Raw genomic sequence first — 23,945 nt, 5'->3', positions numbered from 1 at the left:
AACCATTGACATGGTTAAACTTTCACGTCCCTATTAAAAAGGCAGGCACATGATCTTCAGTGGGTAGGACACTGGTCTGGGAGTCAGGAAACCTGGATTGTACTCCTGGCTCTGACGTGGATTTGCATATGTTGAATTGGTGCATCTTAAGGATATTAAGTATCAGGTAATAGGCTAATCGAATAGTCGATGCAAAAATGCATCGACTATTTGATTAGTCGATAGGGTGCCTTCACCTTTGAAGGATAGCAACAATTTGGTAAAAATTTAATTGATGTTATAGCTCCAGTTTTATTGTCAGGTTTGTCAATAACTTTAAAGCAACTTTTGGTTTCTCAGTAGTAAAGCAAAGGAAATTCAGATGACCCTGGTAATTTGTGTTTCTTCATGTAGGTTATTGAGGAAGTCCTTAATGTGGGCAATCTGCAGACCCATGGTTTTGCTCACTGTTAGTTAACTTACCATGCATTCTAACCCAAAAAGTGGGGACTGTCAATCTCCAATTTCAAATGGCAGTAGGATGAAGGGAAACTATATTGGTCATGGTTACCTTACCTGCAAACAAGGGAATGGTATTAACAATTATATGTAAAATGCTGTGGATAGTAATAGCTATATTTTAAGAGGAGTATTTATCTAAACATAGTTCTTATTTTGCTAGATCAAATTATTTTAAGGTAAGCTATACTATTGTTCCATAAAATATGCATGGACTTTAAGTTTATAAATCATTACAAGACAAAATATTTGGGAAAATCAGTTACTTACCTGCTAAAACCTTAACTCGGGTGATATATTCATTGGTACAGATGATTGTGCTGTGTGTTAGTGAGTACTAGTGAGTATCTGAGCTGTTGCAGGAAAACACTTACCTCTTAAATCAGATCTTTGAAAAGGGATGAGCAATAAAGAAAATGGCAGCCTGCAGGGTTAATCCTTGGTGGGCCACTGCCGCTATGTTTGTCTGTGCCTCCACAGGTATCGGAGGATTGCAGCAGGAAGCGTCATGGACCAGGATGCTTCCTGCCACTCTCATTGGCCGCTAATGACAATTTGTGGTCAACAAGAGTTGCGATCCTCTGATGCCTATAAAGGCAGGGGCCTGCCAGGACTAATACCGCATACCAGATCTGGCCTATGGGCTGGAATTGCCCACCCATGTCTTTAAAAGTACTATCCATGCAGCATTCTTATTCTTGCATTTTTTTTTCAAATATGAACTATGGGAACTTACTTGTTTTATTTGTCATCGAGAGACTTCTTGAAGCTTTGTTGTTTGCTATTGTTATGTATTTGCTTTTGTTCTTAAGTGCAGCAGAGGCAGACTTTTCTCCCACTTTTAGTTGTCAGGTTTGATACACCTACATAATGTCTCTTTTTAATTGATCCTGTTATGACAGGAATGCTACTAAAACAGTCTCTAAAGTACATACAGAGTGTTCTGAGATTACATGTAGAAGGCAAACTAATGTGAGCAACTCACTGCCATCGCACCATGTAGATAAACTCTTCACCTGTCTCAGTTGATGCGATACTCTGACAAAAGTTGGCTTCCAGTGGATGCTGTATTTTCAGTGTTTGATTTATAAAGATTGAAAGGGGTCATTCAAGCAGGTCTTTTCAACTCAGTATTTGTCTCTTCTAGACCACTAGGGTGAAAGTACAAATACAATCTCAGATTCCAGTACCTTGTTAAAAGTTAGAACCATAGTAGAATACCACTATTTGAAGCAGAGTGAACAACTTAAATGTCAAGCGGTGCACAGGTGGTACCTGGGGTTAGGTAGTGTGCACTGTTGCTCTAGAATGGAGTGGCTTTGTTACCCAGAACTTGATCAGCCTAATTGCAACCATAATGTGTACATTGAGGTGCCATGAAATGTAGAACACCATATAGTTAAGGCTTAATTTGAACAAGCAGGGCTTCTGGAGGTAAGAGTCAAAACTAGCTGCAGGCTTGCATTTTTTGGCTAATCAAAATGGGTGGAGATGAGACGTAAACAAAGTGGATGGGGACCTTTAGTTAGGATGCTATTTATATGGAAGCCTATTATGACTAAGTATTAAAGTTTTGTTAAGCAGTTTGTTTAAAGTTAGGAGAATGGATGAACTAGTAGGCGGTCACTATGAGCTTTGTGTTTTCTGAACCTGTCCAGAGAGACTTTGACATCATACTCCCTGGAGAGGATGCAACCAGCTATCACAGAACTGCTTCAAAGGTATAGAATCTAACTCCTCAGATTCTATATAATTATTTGGGATTTTCTAAACCTATTCCTTGTCTGGGTTTTCTTAAGTCTTATATCTGTGGATAAAGAGCACCCTTACTTGAATCAATTTTTCAGCAGCTGGAAATGCTGTGTTCCTGTTGATTTATTCCTGACCACTCTCTGCAGTGAAACAGCTGTTATCACTTCTTTGAGTTCTGGAAACCCTTAGGTAACAGTAAATTAGACACATACCTGGAGGCACCATCTGCAAAAAGAAATGAAAACTCATTGTCATTAAAATTGTTACAACTTGGCAGTGGAAATTTCAAAAGTGTTGCCTGATCTAAGATTACGTGTCAATTTCTAATTACCACCTTTAGGGTTGACAGGTCATTTGTCCAGGATAAGGCTCAGTATTTAATTATTGCATGCTTGGGAACCCTGATGTGTCCAGTTGAACTCTTGCATATTTACAAATATAGTTTATTAATTCACTTAGCACAGAGACGAACACCCCAATTTCATAAGATAGGGAAAGAACATCCATATTTCCATGCCATATACTTACATCATTCCTTTTAGAACGATCTTAGGTGTTAGCCCATCATCTTCCTCATTAGCTTTGCCTTCCCCTAGTTCACTCCTAGTAATTCTTAGTTTTATCAAGCAGAAAGGAAACTGACACTTTTTACTTGCTCAAATAAGTTATTTCATTATTTGTGTTACTGTAGCTTGCAGAACGATTTTTCTCTATCTTGTTGCATAATGTAAAATCATGCCCTTTATTCTGCCTCTGTTAGCTCAGATATTAATCTTTATGCTTATATTTTGAGGAATGATTTGAGATTTACTGTCCAAAAATACAATTAATATTGCAGCTAGTATTTTTTTTAAAAAATGAAAATTTGTATACCCTTTAGTTTGTCTTCACTGAAGATATACGTTTACAAGATTCCTACCCTACTCCATCTTTTTTTTATTGCACTTTCAAGAACAGTGGCATTGGTACAGGCTACAACCTCCTTTAACTCTTCAATTTTTTTTACCATAAAGTAGGGGTGGGGAAACTTTTTTGGGTTGGGGGCCACTAACCCACAGAAAAATCCATCAGGAGCCACACACAAGAGAGGAACAAAATAAACAAATCCTCACTAACATGACCCCCGGCTGAGAAGCAGAAAGACTCTGTGTGTGTGTGTGTGTGTGTGTGTGTGTGTGTGTGTGTGTGTGTGTGTGTGTGTGTTTGCTCAACAAGTTTTGCTGCTATTTTGGGGGGGGGGAGGAGGGGCATGAGGGTTTTTCAAAAAGTGGGGCATGATGCCAAAAAGTTTGGGAACCACTGGATTATAGAGCACTTCCTGCACACACAAGCATACTCCCTGATGGTTTTTTAAATTCAGAATAATTTCTTTAAAAAAAAAAAGACAAAAAGGGGATCTAATGAGTTTATGTACATTACAGGTCATTCTTTCCATCCCCCACCCCGTTATACCTGAATGGGGACTAGTACCTTCTTCCTGAAAGGCATCCAGTCTTGATTTGAAGACCTCAAAAAGCAGAGAATTAGCATTTGTTAGTTTATTCTAATAATTAATCAGCCAAATTGTTTAAAATCTGTGCCTAATTTCTAATTAGAATGTTTCTGGCTTCAGCTTTCAGTTATAGATTCTTGTTATGCTTTTTTTTTTTTTTGTTACATTAAAGAGCCCTTTAGAAACCAGTATTTTCTCCCTGTGAAGGTACTTAAATGCTGTAATCAAGTCACCTTTCCTTTTTGATAGCTAAACAGCTTGAGTATCTTATGTCTATCATTGTAAGGCAACTCTCCAATCCTTGAATCATTTTCTGTATCCTTTTCAATTTTGCAACATATATAAAACCAGAAGTGTGTACATAGTTTTCTAGTGTCATCTCACTAATCCTGTATACAGAAGTAAAATCTTATTTCTATTCACTACTTCCCTGTTTGTGTCTAAGGATCAATTATCTCTTTTTGCCACTACATTGCACTGGGAGTGCAGTTCTGGTGCTTATCCACAAAAATCACTAAATCCTTTTTAGTCACTGCTTTTCATGATAGTTCTGTTTTGATGGCCTGCATTTCTTGTTCCTATTTGTGAACCTTCATATTTTTTGTATTGAAATATATTTTGTTTGAATGGCTCTTTACCAAGCAATCTATTTTTGTGTCCTTGCCAATTTTTATCATCAGTAATTTTGTCTTTATTACTGATTAGATTGTACTCCATACCACTGCCAACAGAACCCCACTAGAAACATTGCTATTCTGTGATGGTTCTCTACTAACTACTTTGAGATGTCAATTCTTCATCTGTCTTAATGCATTTTAATGTGCTTTATTGACAGTGTGCAGTGTTACTATTTTAGTGAGAATACTGTGTAGTACTGTAAACTATATTACAGCTATGTAGTTATTTTCATCAACTGAATTTGTAATCTCCAAGAATAAAATTCAGTTGGTTTGAGAAGTATTGTCCACAAAACCCTACTCACTCTCTGGCCCAACAAAATCTTTAAACCAGCAAATCCTGGTTCCCAGGGTTTCTGTATTAAAGAGGTTCAGCTGCATTCTTCTTATTTCAAATTGCTGTCTTAACTTAATTACTGGGCTTTTAGCCAAAGTTATCCTATCTTGATTGTAGAATCATACTTTTTCGCCAGCTAATGAACTTTTTCATAAAGAATTGTATTTTAATGTACAGCTCTATTTACTCCTTCCCTCTGAATTCACACAGAATTTTCCTCAGTTTGGAGAACTATCCCTTTTTGGAGTACTGTGTGTGCATATGTATATATGGAAACACATACTGACATGACTCAGAGTATAATCTGGACAGATGGACAACTGTGTCCCCGCAGTTCTTCATCTTGGTATGCCCTTTACTTAGCTTCGCTGTAAGTGTGATCATGCCCATATATTTGTGTTGTCCTCCCAGCATATAAATCACCCCCAGCTATACTGTGAGGGTTATAACCAGCTATCAACCAGTCAAGGTTGACTTCCGCCAGGGTCTGTTTTGGGACCCGTACTGTTCAATATCTTCATCAATGATGTAGATATTGGGATAGAGAGTACGCTTATTAAGTTTGCAGATGATACCAAACTGGGTGGGGTTGCAACTTCTTTGGAGGATAGGGACATAATTCAAAATGACCTTAGCAAGTTAGAGAAATGGTCAGAGGTAAACAGGATGAAGTTTAATAAAGAGAAATGCAAAGTGTTCCACAAACAAACAAGATTATGACTTTTCCACTTGGAAAAGAAATGACTAAAGGATGGGGAATATGTTAGAGGTCTAGAAAATCATGAATAGAATGGGAAAATAGAATAAGGAAATGTTATGTTATTGAAGGAAAAAACAACACACGAAGCTCAGCCAATGAAATGTATAGGCAGCAGATTTAAAACAAATTAAAAAAAATTCTTCACAGTCAACTTGTGGAACTCTTTGCCAGGAGATGGCAGAAAGGCCCAAACTATAACCAAAAAAATAAGTTTTTTCCAATAAGAAAAAAATAAGTTCAAGGAGGCTAGGTTAATCAATGACTACTAGCCAGAACGAGCAGGGATGGTGGCCTTAGCTTCTGTTTGCCAGTTGATAAATCATTTGATTGCTTCAGAAGGAATGAACAGAAGAGGTACAGAGCATGGTGCCACTGTTGGAAGACAGGATACTGGGCTAGATAGACTATTGGTCTTACCCAGCATGGCTGCTCTGATATTCTAGCAGACAGGCTGAACAAGCAATTTTTGAATCAGCAAAAGTAGTTTGCCCAGATGCAGCCATATGCATTTTCCAGCATTGCAGGGCTTCCTAAATTATCCTATTTGCAAAAAAATTCAAGAGAAAATGTTACCAATTCTTCTTTCTACAAGAAGTTCCTGTAGCACTAGACAGAAAAAGATTTAATTTGTTCCCTCTCCCAATCCTACTCCTGTCACGGATGCTACTAAAAAAATCAAGCAAGACCATATCCAACTTATATTACTAGCCCTAATGTGGTCTCACTAGCACTGGTTTTCCACTCTTCTGGACCTCTGTTTTGTCTCAAGTCTCACTCCTGGAGCACCTGATGTCCAATGATTATGGTCAGCTGTGCCAACCGAACCAAAAGTTTCATGGCTAAATCCCAGAGAACAAACTTGCTTAGAACAGGTTTGGTAGGTCTTACTAAAGAGTAGAAGGATATCTACCAGGGATGCCTGCCTATCAAAATACCTATCTTCATATGGTACACTTTCCTATGTACTGCTTCCTTTAGGTGCTTTAATACATTGTGCGTTTTTATAAGACTTACATTGAGAGATTTTCGAGACCTTATTCATAGGAGGCTTGATTCCCTATTCAAAAATCAAGGCCTACTAAGTAACTTGTTTTTCTGCCTGACAGTACTCTTAAAAAAAAAAAAAAAAAAAAAAAACTAAAGGAGTCAGCAGGGATGGGGAAGAACATCAGGTCTGGGTAGGGTTGCCAGATGGCTGAAAGAAAAACACCGAACACCTCCCCCTTCTCCTCCCCCCCCCCCCCCCCCCAAAAAAAACCCACAGGGAAAAAATTTTGTTGCAGGAAAAAAGAAAAGGGGGAGAGGGACCAAAGTTGTTGGGGGCCTGGAAACAGCTAACGGAAGGGGGTGGGGGAGATGAGAAGGGCCAACGGGAAGCAGGGCTGGTTGGGGGTGGGGAGTGGAACGGAGCTGGCCATGGGATATCGGGGGAGGGGAGACTGGCCGGAAGGACATGGGGCTGGCTGGGAGGAAGGGGGGAATGGGAAGCAGAGCTTGGGGGGGGGCGGGAGGGGTGCAGAGGTGTTGGCCGGGAGGAAGGGGGGGGCTGGGTGTAACGGGGAGCGGGAAGCACAGCTGATGGGGGAGGGGGCTTGCAGGGGGGCGGGAGGAAGGGAGGCGGGAAGCAGAGCTGGTGGGGGCGGGGAGAGGTGCAGTGGCGCTGGCCGGGGGAGAAAAGGAAGAGGAACGGGCCGGCGGGAAGCAGAGCTTGGAGGGTGCAGGGGGGGTTGCCAGGGATTATCAGGAGGGGAAAACTGGCTGGCCAGGAAAGGGGGCGGTGAGCAAATTGGCCGGCGGAGAGCGGGACTGACCTGGGCACTTGCTACCTGTCCCGTGCAGGCTCTCGGCAACGCATGAGCGAGGAGGAGGCTTCCCCTCCTCCTCCTCCTCCTCCTCCTCCTCCTCCTCACTCTCAACCAATTGAGGGCTCCCAGCAGCAATCGCGGCCCCGCCTCCCAGCCGCTCCCCCCGCCAGGCTTCTGACGAGTGTGCAGTCGGAAAAATCAGAAAATACCGGACATTGCACATGTCCAGTATTTTCTGATTTTTACCAGACAGAGCGTGCAAAAACCGGACTGTCCAGTACAATACCAGAAACCTGGCAACCCCTAGGTCCGGGAGCCGGATGCAGCCCCTGGCTTGCCTTGATCCAGCCCCCCAGGTATTGCCACCCCCCTCAACATTGGGGAACCTGCACTGACACTCCAGCACACACACCCCTGCCAATCCCCCCTGGAGCTGAAGCACACAGACTCTACTAGGCTGTGCCTCCCAAGACTCTGGTGTGTGAGGGGAATGTGGGAATTGTCTTTCTCCTTCTCAGTCATGGGCCACATCAGTGAGGATTTGATTTTGATTTTTTGCTTTTCGCTTGTGTGCGGCCCCCGACTGTTTTTTTTCCTTTCTGTGGGTCAGTGGTCCCTGACCCAAAAGAGTTTCCCCACCCCTATTATACAGCTTCTGTGATAGTACCTCACCACCACCCAAAGCAGGCACGTCACTACAAAGCTATGCTACAGCTCTCCGAATGTATTTTGAATATAACCATCTGTGTGTTTAGATGTGAATGCATCTGTTGAACTAAGAGGTCTGAAAACAAGGTTTCCACTTGTAACAATACCAGAAAGAACATGTCCTCCAATACAAAGCTTTTGTCTATTCATTTCCTTTTTTTTTTTTTTTTCAAGATGTAAGGGGAAGAATCAATTATGAGATTTTGTTAGTCTCCCACTATAATCTCTGAAATAAATCCCCATAAATTGTTTTGATTGGCTGACACCAAATTCACCAGCCCATCCCTGTTGGAGGAGGTCTGTCATGGTATTGGAAGTGCAAGGTTGAAATAACTATGGACAGATGGGTGAAAACAGTTTTTCATATGCATTACTGCATGTTTTCAAAATACAAGTCTCTCCCTCTATCCATAAAAGTGGCATGCCTGAACTGAAAGTGCAAAATACTTTATCCATCTCTTATTCATAAGATAGTAATCAGTGTCTAAATCAGACAAACAATTATGGTCATTTTTATGTTCTGATGTCAGGGTGTTTTTTATTAATTAATTCAAAATAGTTTTTATGATGAATACCATGAGTGCTTATTCCAGAGGATGGTGTTTTATAATTTTTTTGCAAGTAATCAGAGCACTAATTTATCAGTAATTCAGAGTTAGCTAGCATCAATTACTCTCCCAGATAACCCCTATTAAAGATAGAAATACCTAAATTTTTCCTCAAAAATCTCAAGATTTCCAATATGCCTGTGGTCCTTTTGGTTCACCATATCCCTAAAACATATCAGATTAATAACTTGAGAGAGAGATGCCAGCGTACTCAAGTCTCCGGAGCTAGGCTACAGTTCTATTCTTTTGCTTTTCTAGAAGAAAGATTCCAGGCGGTCAGCCTCCTTAGGACGTTGATGCCCAGTACTCTCCTCCATGGTTCTAGGATGTCAAAATGCTTAGAATGGAGATAAAGCCATAATGGGAAGTATTCTTAAGGGAATCCATTCCCTAGACAGGGAAGTTCACCCACTTCAAACTTATGTCTTATTTCAGTTCTGCTGACTAGTTACCTCTGCTTTCCTTAGTTGGAGGCTTTAACCAATGCATCTTAATCATTGTGCTTATCCAGCAGTTCCTTAATATTATTCATTGTCCACCATATGTTTAATTTGGTATTTTGTGGCTTAGGGATTCCTATGTACAATTCCCATCCATCATGACTTTGTATACATGAGGGCTACATCAAGACTACATCCTTTTTTCGTAAAAGGGATGTAAATTAGACGTATCGCAATTGCTAATGAAGCGGGGATTTAAATCTCCCCTGCTTCATTAGCATAAAAATGGCTGCCGCTCTTTTTCGGCATGGAGCTTTGCTGGAGAAAAGCTCCAGTCTAGACGCTGATCTTGTGGAAAATAAAGCCTTTTCCGACAGATCCCTTATCCCTTATTTCATAGAGGGATAAGGGATCTTTCGGAAAAGGCTTTATTTTCCGCAAGATCAGCATCTAAACTGGCGCTTTTCTCCGACAAACCTCCGTGCCGAAAAAAAGCAGCAGCCATTTTTATGCTAATGAAACGGGGGAGATTTAAATCCCCGCTTCATTAGCAATTGCGATACGTCTAATTTATAGCCCTTTTACAAAAAAGGGATGTAGTCTAGACGTAGCGGAGGTGTAGAAACAGATATTTTATGTTCTATTTCTTTCCATCCACCATATGTCAATCAGAATGAAACATCCCTCCCCTCATCGCATTAATTTACATGTGGGTATTAATTGAAGCTATTATTACAGTAAAAATGTTGCTGCTTACACAAGTTTAAAGTATTAACAGTTTACTGAAGCAGTTGCTTTAGAAAGAACACGGATCCTGGAGATAAAACTGTTACAAAAGTCATCTACGAAAGTACAGTAAAAGGTTTCTTTAGCTATCATAATTTACGTTGGCAAAGCTTTTGTGTCTCAGATTAGGGTTGTGAAAATGTAACTCTGTACACTGTTAAACCAATGAGCCTGGGCTCACTGGTTAACCTTCACGGTTACGTGCAGGCCCCTGGTACGCAGGGGAAGCCATCTTAAAAGCTAGCTACCCATTCCCACTGCCTCCCAGGGAGCTGCCTGCCACTCTGCATGTAACTGCTGAAAATTTCAGCAGTTACATGGTTACTTTTAATTAAACACATTTTAAAATCTCTATCAGAGATATGAATATTCATTCCACTTGAGCAACATGTTACACTGGCATAAGTGCTAGTGCACACTTCTATGTGGTGCTTTTCGGAGACAGGTTAATTATGTGTACTGGAGAGCTCTCTAGCATTGGCATAGAGCAGCTACATGAGATTGTACAGTGGCAGGCAGTGCTGTAAGCTCTCTAATGTACACCTATCCTTATTATAGTAAACTTCCGATAATCCGGCACCTTTAGGACCCAGGGGGTGCTGGATTATCAGATATGTCGGACTATCGGAAGGGGGGGCTATGAGGGGTCTGGGGTGGGGTGGGACGCCACCCCAGACCCCTCATAGCCCCCCCCCCCCTTCCGATAGTCAAGCTCTGCCCCAGGTGTCCCTGATTCAGCCGCTGCTGGTCAGTTTCAGCAGCAGCTGAATCCGGGACGCCTGGGACAGAGCAGCTGGGGTGCTACCGGGTTGGTCCTGCTGCGCCAAGGGGCAGCACTATGGGACCAACGGGCAGCACCCCAGCTGCTCTGCCCCCGGCTTCCCCAATTCAGCTGCTGGTCAGTTTCAGCAGCGGCTGAATCGGGGAAGCCGGGCGCAGAGCAGCTCCAATTGTCCGGCAGCCAGAGCACTTCCAGGTTCCTGATGGTGCCGGAGCATTGAATGCCGGACCAATGGAGTTTTACTATACTGATTGGTTGCTGTGGCCTTCCTGCCTAAATGGAGAATTAACTGTAACCTATCCTGTCTGAATATCCCAAGGGTATAGAAAGTGTTTTAAAGGTAAAATGGCTGTTTAGTACCTGTGTTTCAACCAAAAGGCTGCCTTCTGGAATGAAATATGAGGGAAAACTCAAGCATTCTTTTGTTTAAGAATAAACCTTACAATTGAGAGGAAGCAGAGTGTGACAGATGGGTGCCAGTGTTCTTAGAGTGGCATTACCTCTTTTTTTAATTCAGTTTCTGTGCTTCATAGTAACGTAAGATACAAGAGGCTACTTTTGATATTTCTTTGGCTGCATTCTGAGTCACATATAGAATAAAATTCCACTTCCATTTTGAGATAAATATTTATTTTCTTCCCTAAATAGAATTTTAAATACTGACAGTATTTGAATAAAACGCTTCCACCTCTAGGTGGAAAAGGAATAGACACAATATACTTGTTTCTTGAACTAAATGAGTGAAATGATGTGAGAACTAGAATTTATTATCGGTACATGGTGGAGCACATTAAAAAGTCTGGTTTGAATACTAACTTTTTTCTTGTTGGGTTTTTTTTACACTAAAACTACAATCCTTGGCTCATTTATACTAAACAGAATTTGATAAATTCAGATCTGGGTGTACTTTTAGCTCACAACATCTGTTTTGTTCCTGTATAACTTACTCAATTTGGAGGATAGCTTATAATATTTCAAGGTCTGCATGTGTTCAAGAAGTATTCTATTAACGCAGTGCAGATAACTTTGTTATGAATTCTGCAGTCTTCCTACAAGCAGCTCTATCAAAGACCAAATAAATCCAGTGAATCCTCAGTTTACTTATGCAAGTCTATTTTTAGGTTTTTTTTTTTTCAATTGGAAATATTTTCAGCACTCCACTATGTTTATTATTTGGATAAAATTACTCATATATATGGAAGAAATTCATAGAATCAGAACTTAACGATGGAAATGAGCTGTTGGGCAGGTCATTTAATCTACCTTCTATCAGCTCACAATTTCTCCCTGTGGTACATGGGCCTGCAGTCAAAATGCCTTGGGCTGCAGCTTCATCAGATCTGACAAGCTGAAATGAAGTAATGGGATTTTCACTACTTTGCAGTGGGATGTGATTCCACTATCAGATCTCACCTGATATTCTTTCTAAATTAAGAGGCATGTGTAGTGTTTTAAGTACTGATTTTTTTTGCTAGTCTATTTTAATAAAGCCTCTCCTCCTTTTAGTACTTTTTAAAATGGAGAATATGCTGAGGATAATGGGCAGCCTCAGAAAGGAAAAGAGGATTTAAGGGGGGGACCCCTCAACATCATGTTTTATTTGAATGCTCTAATAATATTTTGGGGTAAATTGGAGTTCCATTGCCACATTTTACTTTATTATTGTTTCTAAAGCTTTTTCATTAAAAAAATTAATCTGGAATACTATAAAAGTCTTTTTAGAAGCATTTTTTGTTATGTTTTTCTGTGTTGGTTAAATAGCTTTCCACTCCACCCTTCTGTCTAGGACTACAATGATGAAATCAGACAGGCACAGCTCCAAGAATTAACGTATCTGAATGGTGGCTCAGAAAATGCAGACGTTCCAGTTGTTCGCGGAAAACCACCAATTCGAGCACGAGGCGTACCAGTCCCTGCTTTGGCCAGGTAGGCACCTCAGAATGCAGTAGTTTTATTTCAACATGTCATTTTCGGCTCAGTCTTCAATCAAGTATAACTCTCAAGCATATGGTTAAGTATTATATAAGTAAAATAAGACTGGCACAGCAACTCTGTACCATATGATTGTGAAGTACAAAAAAAGTGAGAAACCTATCTTGGTTTTCCAGAAGGATTCATGCTGCTGGATTCACATTAGAATCAAGGTTAGAATTAGCAACAGTGGTTTCATATTAGTTATAAGTAGGACTTCAGATTTTTCATTTTATCTGATAAGCCCACACAAAACACCTCTTGTCCAAAAGAAACAGTTGCTTTAAGACCAGAATAACATAATATGGTTACTTGTATCTTGTCCATGACGAATGGTAATGCATAGTGGGGTTGTGATTTCTGAACTACACTAGAGTGTTGTGCATTAGCTGATCTGTGTAGGCCCTGCTGGTGTGTATAAACAATTCCCTCGTGTGATTTAAATTAACTGTTTGAAACTGTATTATGTTAAAGTGCACTAGGGAACATTACAATGAGATTACAGTAGTATATATCATAATGAGGGGTGGGTGTGTGTGTGTGTGTGTGTGTGTGTGTGTGTGCGCACACACAAAAACAGAGCCGTAATCCTCTTTTGCTGCCCAATATTTGGGCACCTACATAAATCTCAATTTTCTAAAATATCCCTCCCAAACTAATAAACCCAAAAATCAGAAGCTCTAGTTGTGTTATATAGTAAGGGTTATAAAATGCTATTTATCTCAATCTCTAAGAGGGGTTGTGATCAGTACTGTACTTTTTAATTGATTAAGTTATTAGGTAAGAATAGGGTATGTATTTTTTCCCATTGTAGATATAAGAAACGCAGAGGTACAGAAAAGTTAATCTTATCCAAGGTTACAAAGTAGTTCATAGGCACATCTAGGATTAGTGTCCAGGCCTCTTGAATTCTAGTTGCAGTCACTAGCCCAAAAGCCAGCATCTCATCCTTTCTTCCTTAAGATATTTCAGTTATATTTTCAAGCAACTGTATTCACTGATACAGGTGGTGTTGCATCATTACTCCCACAAAGATCTGGTTGTTTTAGCTGCTATATATTGGATTTCAGGGACACATTTCTTAGATAAACAATTAATGGTCTGTGTTCCTTTTTGTTGATGTCTGAATGTAAGACTAATTTGGTTTAACTTTTTAACTTTACACGATATACTGTTTTAAAAATTTTAACATTATTGTGATAACTCAGCATGTTTAGGCACTAAAAACATAAGTTCACATGGGTGTTTTAAAGTTTGCATTTATACCCATTGCTCAATTTTTAAAAAGCCGTATGTCTAAATCCTTCAGATTGAATTTGAGTATTTAGCAAGCATTTTTGTTAGATGGAGAAAGGGGAGAAAATATGCTGCTTCTTCTATAGTACTTTCCTCTGCTACAAGAACAGGTGTTTGCCTTTATTATTAACCCTCTGCATGCCCATTTCTTGAAGTATAGAAGTGACAACTAAGGGGTTCCCCCCCCCCCAAGTTCTTTGAATCCCTGGAATGTGTGTATGAAGGCAGGGACTGGGTAACTGGTGTTTTTTTTTAAAAAAAAGTAATGCAGGAGATTTACTTGATAAATCAGATCTTGATTTCTAGAGAGAAAACTGTTGCTACTGTTTAAATCAAGCCATTTTCCTTCTACCATACCTGGCATTTTTATTTACAGTAAATCCTAAGTCATTGGTTGGTTGCAAAATTAAGTTCAAAATATGGTCCTTAGACTAATCTAAGATTAGATTTTTTGCGGGGGGGAGGAGGAAATGGAAAACTGAGGCAGTCTGGAAAAATGAACAAATTTGTCTCATTTAACAATGCAGATTAAATCAGCTCGTTTTTGAGCATTTGCATTATCTAGAATGGTCATATAATAAATTGAAGCCTTGTTCCTTTCAGGTCATAGTGTTGTTCCTTGTCCTAATTTACTCTATTAGAGGATTGCTGTACAGTTTGCTAAGTTATATGTTGTAAAGTACACATGTTGTACACTGCTGTTTCAAATTTAAGATTATTCGATCAGCGATTAAAAACTGTTGACATTTCACTTCTTCAGTGTTGTTCGTGTTCACCAACATTAGCAAATCCATTGTGTTCTTCTCATTCACTTTTTTGTTTTAAAAGAAAGGAGCCTCTACAGCCCTTCATTCTACTTGTGTAATATTTTCAGCACAGTATTTTAAGTGAATATTTTAAATCAGTTGGATTGCTGACATTGAAGATTTTTGATAAACATGGGTTATCTGAACCTTTTTTCTAAAGCTTTAACAGTGATTTTTACTATTTTTGTAAAATTACATTTGAATTGTTACAGACTTTTGCAAGTAGTATCTTAATTTGAAAGTAACTACATCTTGGTTATCCTGTAGACCTTTCATAGAATATTATTCTGGTGCCTAGTAGTTTTCTACTAGTTTGGGTAATATCTTTGGTTCTTTTCTCTGGCTAATGAGCTTCTCTGATTTGTCTTAAGATGATCTATTATTGGGGTTTCCGAAGTGTTCAGCTTTAGGTGCACTTATATCTGTATCTGAAAGGGTTTTGTGCACTAATTCCTACAAGTATCACAATTGGTTAATTATAGATAACTTAGCACAGACATGCCCTGAGCTCTATATAAACCTAAGAGATAGTTTAAATATATTATGGTCAATTTCATGCCACCTGATTTTGTGAAGTCAAAGACCCATGTCCTCGCTGCGGGGAAGAAACAAATGTAGTCTGAAGTAGCACATCCCTATTAAGGAGCCTACTGTTGACTCTGAGTAATCCACCGTGGGCAGCTTTGTATAGTGGACTATTCTTGCTGTGCCTGCTGAGACTAAAACTATGCAGTGGGTGGTTAGAGGGGCTCATGTCGCCATTGACCCACAAAGCACTCATCGAGTCCCTGCCTCCTTGTGTGAGATAAAGGGGAGGCAGTGTGCTCATTCCTTTTCATGCTCTGGTCACCTGCACAGATACCATCACAGTGCAATCATGGAGCCCGGTTTGTAGCAAGCCATTGTGATTGTGATGTGTGTCATGGTGTGCCTAATTGCTCACTGCTTGGGAAGCATCCACATGTTGCTCCTCCAGGAAGAGGACATGGATGAAGCTCGGCATGGCATGGAGGTGCTGCTCAGGCAAGGCCTGTTACTGGTGCTAGCGCAGCCATCAATCAATCCTCTGGACACAGCAGACTGCCATTTCTGGCGCTGTGAGACAAGCTCAGATTGGTGGAACCATAATGTGATGCAGACATGGGACAAATAGTAGTGGCTACAGTGCAGAATGGTGGTTGACTGTGCATTTGAACGTTTAAAGGGAAGCTTAGGAGTCTCCTGACTCGCCTGGACCTCCGCGAACACAACATTCCCTTTATGATGGCAACCTGTTGTGTGCTCCATAATTTGTGCAAGACCGAGGGGGAAACTTACCTGGCAGGGTGAGATGCTGAGGCAGAGTGCCTAGCCAGAGACTTTGAGCAGCTGGACACCAGCATAATAAGGAGAGCACAGCAAGGGGCAGCGCAAACCAAAGAGGCCTTGAAGGACAGTTTTATCAAAAGCCTCTTTTTGTGGCTCTCCTCTTTTTGTAGCTCTCTTTCCCCTTCATTTCCTGTGTTTATCTTTTAATTCCTCCTTCCCACCCTGCAGTACAAGCAATAAAGAGACTGATGTTCAAAGAACAAGAGTTTTTCTTTGGGGAAAACAGTAGGGAAAGGAAAGAAGTGAGAACCAGAAGAGGGAAGGAATGCTCAGGAATGTGAGTGGGACTGCCTTCTGAGGGCTTGGAGGGTACAGCTCCCCTTGAGCCCCCCCCCACCTGAGCCCTGGGGCCCCAGAGGACCATGGGGTGGGAGCAACAGGGCTGGGGGAGGAAGGACTGGGGTTGTCATCAGGGCAGATGGTGTTCTGAGCGGAGGCCTTCTCCAAGCACAAAGCCATTCCAGCGGTTAGGGAGGTAAACATGGTCTCCTGGTGACTTTTCCCTGGCAGCTCTTCTCTCCTGGTGCTCCACAATCCTGTCCAGGTGCTCTGGTCTCATCTCCTCCACAAGGGGGTGCGTGCATGCCACCTGCTTACAGAACATGTCCTCTTGTCTGCTTTCACCTGTGGGTCTGAGCCAGGTGGGCAAATGCTGTAGGAGGGGGAGTATGCACCAATCTGGCTACTATTCCAGCTGCAAAGAAAAGTTACAAGGGCATTCATTACAGCAGATACATTGTGTTAAGCCTAACCCTAATCTGTTAGCCTACATTGAAGGTCTCTGTAAAGACAAAGGAGATCTGTTCCATGCAAGGCCACATGTTTGCTTTAAAATGGGCACTTTATAGCAGGTGCCTAGAGTTCTCAGGGCAGCATCAGAATGCACTCGGTCCGCAGGCAGGCATGGTAAGGGGCCAGCCTGGGCAGGAGCCTTCAGACAGGGAAGAGGAAGCAGTAGAGGACAGCTTCCCACTGAGTCTGGTACATGCTGCCTCCAGCACACATGGCTTCCCATTGACACTGCTTCTTTTCTTGCCTGTAGGGGCAGAGATAAGTGTCCGACACACATGGCTTTTTGGAAACAGTGCCAATAGGTTCCCCATCTCCTTTCTCCAGACTGCCATGTGAGACACCAGTCTTCTCTGAATCACACAGAGTAATCTGCAGTGGCTGCTCATTGAACGTGGCCATAAACCTGGCCCTTGCGCAGCAATGATTTGTGTTCAGTGACACCAGACCACTTACCGATGGCTTGGTGCAGAAGGTGATCTACCTTGGAGGACAGCATAAGGCTGGCCTCCCCAAAAACCTTAAGTATTTTGACAAAGCTCCTATGAAAACTCAGTGGGTCCTGCATTTCCTGGCAGATTTTGCTTGCCTCAGAGGCTCATAGGAGCCACACCTAGGGCTTTAGTTTGCTGTTCGTTGAGCTCTTTCCATAATTGGCCAGCATATAGTAAAACAGAGAATAAACTCCACAATCCTTTTCTCCTAGTGGAAATAGTGAGGTGGGTTTGGGGGGGGGGGCGGGGGGTGACTCCGGCCCACCCTCTACTCTGGGTTGCAGCCCAGGGCCCTATAATAGTAGTTGCCTGTGTGAATCCCTGAAATATGCTATAGTACAGCTCCAAAACCCCTGGACTACTTCCCCACATGTTCTCCAGCACCTTCCTTCCTTCTCTATGGTTCATCTTCCTAGTGTGCAGTTGTCTCTTTTCCTTCTACTCCCAGCAGTGCCCTCCTAGGCAGAGCTTCTTTTTAAAGCCCGTGTGAGCTGGTTTTCTTAATTACCTCCAGGTGTCCTAATTAGCCTAGGCTGGCCTGACTCCACAGGCCTGTTCAGTTAGCCCCAGGGTCTTAGCCCTAATTGCCTCTGCTGGTTCTAAACCAGTCCATCCCTGTTACTCTAGAAACAAAGGTCTCCTCAGTCTGAGGCTTTTATATCTCCCCTCCACTACTTTTTTATAGCCTTCTGTTCTTAACCTGTCACTGTTCCTATGTAAGAGCTTTATGGAGCTGTGCAGGCAAGACTCCTGCTCCATCTGCAGACACATCAAGCTGTTCTGGGTCCCTTACGCTGTGTAGGCACCAAGCATGTTGCACATCTCAGTCCATTGCCTTAACCCGCTTGAAGTTAGAAAAAGCTTATGAACTCACCAGAAGTGTCCTCCACAGGGATGGTGCAGGACTGAGGAAAAATCCTGGGAGGAGGGGACTAGCTCCAATATCATGACCAGCTCCTGGTTCTTTGGGATCGGCTGTTGGGTAGTGCCCTCCTCCATTCCCTCCACCATCACACTGCCAACTATGCTGACGCCAGGTATTTCTTGACTGGAATCCACGACCACACTGGGGAAGTTGTCTGACCCCCTCGAAAAAGGCATCCAGCCAATCGTAGTAGCAGCATGTATGAGGTGCTGCACCAGGCCATCTGCTCACCTCCTTTGCCTTATGGTAGGACTGCCTCAGTTTCTTGATTATTTTTTTTTTCACTTCACATTGCTGTGCGTACCTGGACTAGCCTTTACCCACCAGGCAGCATGCAATCTTACTGTAAATGTTGCTGTTCCTCTTGCTTGTTCAGAGCTCGGAGAGGGTTTCATCTCCTCATGCCTCCACGAGTTCCAAGATCTCCTGGACACTTCACCTGGCACTTTTCTTCACCCCTTGCAACTGCAGTCTGTGGGAGCAGAAGTATTCCAAATCATTGCAGTGTTGGTAGGCTTGTTCAAGATCATCTCTGTGTGCCATGGTGTGCTGCTCACTCTCAATATGTGAGCAGGAAATGCCCGTCTACTTTTTGTGAGGCTTTTTGAGCTCACCAGGAAGAGCAGTAGATGTGCAGGTTCTGGCCACAACGGTCAGGGCAGGGAACTGCAGGAGGTCTCCCTGGGGTCCATAGTGTTGACTTTCTGGCAATGCTACATCTACGCGATTGTAAATTTCATCATGCAAGGGTTGGGCATAGCGTTATCTTTGTGAAAAGCAGGAGAACTTAAATTGACTTCGGCTACACTTAAAGTGATGTGACAGAATTGGTAATGTGGATGGGTCACTTAGAAAATACACATTGAATGTAGTCGTATATGGTCAAATTCCAGTTTAGACCAGGCCTCAGTGTCTGTCTTCTTACATTTCTCACTATCTCAGTGAAACCTTTAAAATGCATCCTAAACTTGGTTTTCATCACAAAGGCTTTTGATTCTGCTGTATGTTTTCTCTTTTACTAATATTTAGAGAAAAAATTCATTTACCTTAGAACACGTTTTTCTCTGATAATTGATTAGATCATTGTCTTGGACAAATTTTTCTTCTTTTATTGATTCTTTTGAGATCTGTAGATACCATTTGTCTGTAATCTTCTGTATTTTTTCCAATTTTCAATCAGTTAAAATTATGTGATTCTTGCATTCTTTTTTTGATAAGTGCCATGCAATTCTGTTTAAATGTCTGCTAGCTACCTCTGAGGGTATGTCTGTACTTGTCAGTAGATGGATTTACTGGTTTTGGCAAGTGGCAGTTTTACTGGTTCTGGTGAAGACGTACTAAATTGATGGGAGAGCACTCTCCTCCCATTGATCTGTGTACTCTGCTTCCCTGAGAAGCATAAAGGAGGTTGACAGGAGATGCTCTCCTGTTGACACAATACAGTGTACCACCATGGTAAGCGGCTCTACTATCTACTTCAGTTATTGTTCATGTAACTGAAGCTGCAAAACTTAGATTTAATGCGGTAGTTTAGACCAGCTCTGAGTATAATGGAGAGTTCAACTTAAAGGTGAACTGCAAGGGGGGGGGGGGGGGGAATTGTCTTCTGTCCTTTTTTGAGGATATCAAGAAGCTCCCTGAAATGAGGTTGGGTTTTATTTTGGTTTTTGTTTGTTTTTCAAAATGTCTGTTTTTTGTTTGTATTAAAAATGAAGTCTGCTTCTGCAGCCATCAGCTGAGACAAATGTAATGGTAATATCATAGTAGCCAATGGAATGGACATATTACAATTGTGAGGTCAAGAGACTTTTACTAGACTTTGTTTTTTTTTTCTCTCTGTCTCTGTCTCTGTCTCTGTCTCTCTCTCTCTCTTATACACAGGCCCAGTAAACTTAAAGGGAGAAAGTACACCTCATGAATTTGAAATGTCTAACGTTGTTTGATGGAAGACTTTTTTTTAAAGGCTTTAACAATCATATCAATAAGTGTTAATGTTTGAACAAACAGGCATCGCTGAGATCACACTGAGATCTTCCAACACAATCAAAGTAGAGTAAAAATGACATTCCTGATGTTTGTAGGAAAATATAGAAGTAGAAAAATCAATGATCTAAAAAAAAGCCACCTTTTAGTCTTGTACTGTACATGAGAAGTCAAGAAGATGACAATTCCAATTATTTTATAATGGATATAATACAAGATCTCAAACTCTTCCTCTCTTGGTTTTCAGTAACCTTCGTGTAATAGGACATGACACAAACACTGCAGAAATAAATCTTTGATGAATTATAGATTTAAATATTGAAGTTTTCACATTAAAATTCCACCATGTGATGAATCCATCTTCTAATACACTATTTCGCTTATTAAGTTTGCAGATGATACAGAGCTGGGAGGGGTTGCAACTGATTTGGAGGATAGGATCATAATTAAAAATGATCTGGGCAAACTGGTGTAATGGTCTGAAGTAAATAGAATGACGTTTAATAAGGACAAACACAAAGTACTCCACTTAGGAAGGAACAATCAGTCTCACACATACAGAATGGGAAGTGACTGTCTAGGAGGGAGTACTACAGAAAGGGATCTAGGGCTCATAGTCGACCACAATATGAGTCAACAGTGTGATGCCGTTGCAAAAAAAAGCAAACATGATTCTGGTATGCATTAACAGGAATGTTGTGAACAAGACACAAGAAGTCATTTTCCGCTCTACTCTGCACTGATTAGGCCTCAATTGGAGTATTGTGTCCAGTTCTGATCACCACATTTCAAAAAAGATGTGGAGAAATTGGAGAAGGTCCAGAGAAGAGCAACCAGAATGATTAAAGGTCTAGAGAACATGACCTATGAAGGAAAACTGAAAGAATTAGGCTTGTTTAGTTTGGAAAGGAGAAGACTGAGAGGGAACATAATAGCAGTTTTCAGGTATCTAAAAGGGGGGCATCACAAGGAGGAGGGAGGAAAAAATGTTCTCCTTAGCCTCTGAGGACAGGACAAGAAGCAGTGGGCTTAAACGGAAGCAAAGAGGGTTTAGATTGGACATCAGGAAAAACTTCCTGCCTGTCAGGGTCGTTAAACATTGGAATAAATTGCTTAAGGAGATTATGGAATCTCCATCTCTGGAGATAGTTAAGAGCAGGTTAGATAGATATCTGTCAAGGATGGTCTAGATGGTACTGGGTCCGACCATGAGGGCACGGGACTGGACTCAATGATCTCTCGAGGTTCCTTCCAGTTCTAGTGTTTTATGATTTCGTTTTAAGAGCATGACCTCTTTTTCCATCTTCCTTCTCTTCCTGCATTCCCACTCCTGTACCCATCTTCAGGAATCCAAGAAGCTCTAAAATTAAAGAAAAGCTCATTCAACAGCAGCTGAATCTGGACACCAGTTCCGACTTACATACAGATTCAACTTAAGAACCCCAGGCATCCCCAAGTCAGCTGCTGCTGAAACTGATCAGCAGCTGATTCCAGGAAGCCCGGGGCAGAGCAACTCTGCCTCGGGCTTCCTGTAGTCAGCCGCTGGTAAGTTTCAGCAGCGGCTGACTGGGGACGCCTCGGGCAGAGCAGCTCGGGTGCTGCTGGGTTGGTCCAATAGCGTGGCCGCTCCTTGGTGCTACTGGACCAACCCAGCAGCACCCCAGCTGCTCTGCCCCAGGCGTCCTGATTCAGTCACTGCTGAAACTGATCAGCAGTGGCTGAATCAGGGCTCCTGGGGCAAAGCAGCTGGGGTGCTGCCGGGTTGGTCTAGTAGCGCCAAGGAGCGGTGCTGCGGGACCAACCGGCAGCGCCCCACCTGCTCTACCACAGGCTTTGCTCCACATCTCCCTGGTCTGCTGGGGGGGAGTGGCACTAGCTGCGTTTCTCCCCCCCCCCCCCCCCCCCCCAGCAGACCAGGGAGACGCGGAGCAAAGTGGCGGAGGACCCGGGCTGGACCGCGCCTCCAGATCAGGGAGACGGGGAGCAGCTTTTCTCGCCCGGGAGGAGGCTGAGCAAAGCCGAGGAGGACCCGGGCCAGACCCGCGGTGCTTCCAGATCAGGGAGACGGGGAGTAGCTTTTCTCGCCCCGGAGGAGGCGGGCGGAGGGACCAGGCGTCCCGCCGCTCCAGTCCTCCGGGGCGAGAAAATCCCCGTTCGTAACTGCGGATCCGACATAAGTCGGATCCGCGTAACTCGGGGACTGCCTGTACTTCTGAATTTACCTGAGTGAAGGAATTTATCACTCTTCCGGATTAAAAAAAATAAAAGCAAAAATCTCTTGACATTGTTGCTAAGGAAATTATTATGACTCACCAGGTTTTCTGGAGGGCTTGAGTAATTTCATGTGTGTTAAATGCTAGTATCCGCCAAAGCTAATCCATTTTGCCATTTTATTTGTTTCTGCTTATTTTTATCAGACATGCAGTTGAATCTCTGATATATGGGGAATTTATGTAAGCAGTATGTGGTATACATAAATTGAGAGAAAGGGATCGCTTAGTGGTTTGAGCTTTAGCCTGCTAAACCAAGGGTTGTGAGTTCAATTCTTGAGGGGGTCATTTAGGGATCTGGGGCAAATCTGTCAGGGATGGGACTTGGTCCTGCTGTGAGGGCAGGGGACTAGACTCAATGACCTCAAGGTTCTATGAGATGGTATATCTCCATACAGTCACTTTTTGTGCAGTTATGGTACATGGTACATTGTGGCTTCCAATTGTTCAATTCTATTGTGGCTACCAATACCTTCTTTTTTCAATCAATACCATGTAGAAAATCTCCAAAAGCATTCACCTAAAATTCTGTGGCTCCAATTTTTTGATAGAAATATATGATGACCAGCATAGCTCTTGTACTACTATAGAAAATTCCTAGAATTGCAGCTTTTAAGAATGCAGCTATTACTAAATCTTTTCACCAGTCTCCTTTTTCCTAGAGCATTACTGTTATGCAATCCATTATTTGTTATGCAAACTTTTTCTTAGCTCTTCTTAGAGTCCTTATAACTTAGAATAGCTTATTTGGGAACATTAGACTAGTTTCCAGTTAATATAGACCAGAAGCGCTAGTCATATATCTTGTTAAAAGTCCTGTTATTTACCTTTTTACTGTAACTCTCTCTGGGGCTAAATAGAACAGTTATATAAATTCTACAGCTGGTTTAGAAAGCTGCAGCTTGCCTCAGTCATAAGTGACATAGAATCATATTGCTGTTATAATATGCTTACAAATTCCACTTTTTACTCATCAATTTCAAGTCCAAGTTTAAACTTCCAGTCTATAATGCTCTGAATTAATTGGAACTTGTAAAGACTTCCTTTGTTGGTCACAATCCTCTGCTCTGTACTACGGCTATGACAGATTTTGTGCCTGAATTATGTAAGCTGAGACCTCCCACTCTACTATGCTGAGCTTCTGGAGTACATAGCTGCTACTAACCATACAGAAACTAATTGCCATTCTGCATGATAGAGGGGCTATTATATAGCCCTCCTCAGAGAATCTTCCTTTTTTAATTTAGTAGATGGAAGGGTGGGAAAGGAGGCCTTTGCTACCTGATATCTACAGCGGTCTGCTTTTAGCTATAGCAGGTTTTGTGCCTGAATTATGTGAGGTCAGAACTCCAACTCTGCTATACTCAGCAGCTAATTACTGGAAGATGATGGATACCAT

At 41.9% G+C, this 23,945-nt stretch overlaps 1 protein-coding gene across 3 annotated transcripts in view; it reads left to right on the top strand.

The window, feature by feature from the left end:
- KHDRBS3 (KH RNA binding domain containing, signal transduction associated 3) overlaps positions 1–23,945 on the top strand; it is a 318,181-nt gene that overhangs the window by 210,127 nt on the left and 84,109 nt on the right. For all 3 annotated transcript variants that reach the window (XM_075920082.1, XM_075920081.1, XM_006123528.4), the window contains one exon: positions 12,431–12,570. In XM_075920082.1, the coding sequence (XP_075776197.1) occupies positions 12,431–12,570 (140 nt within the window). The remainder of the gene's footprint in view (positions 1–12,430; positions 12,571–23,945) is intronic.

Source organism: Pelodiscus sinensis, chromosome 2 (assembly GCF_049634645.1).
Source record: "Pelodiscus sinensis isolate JC-2024 chromosome 2, ASM4963464v1, whole genome shotgun sequence".
NCBI lineage: Eukaryota > Metazoa > Chordata > Testudines > Trionychidae > Pelodiscus > Pelodiscus sinensis.
This window is presented reverse-complemented; position numbering and strand designations above follow the sequence as displayed.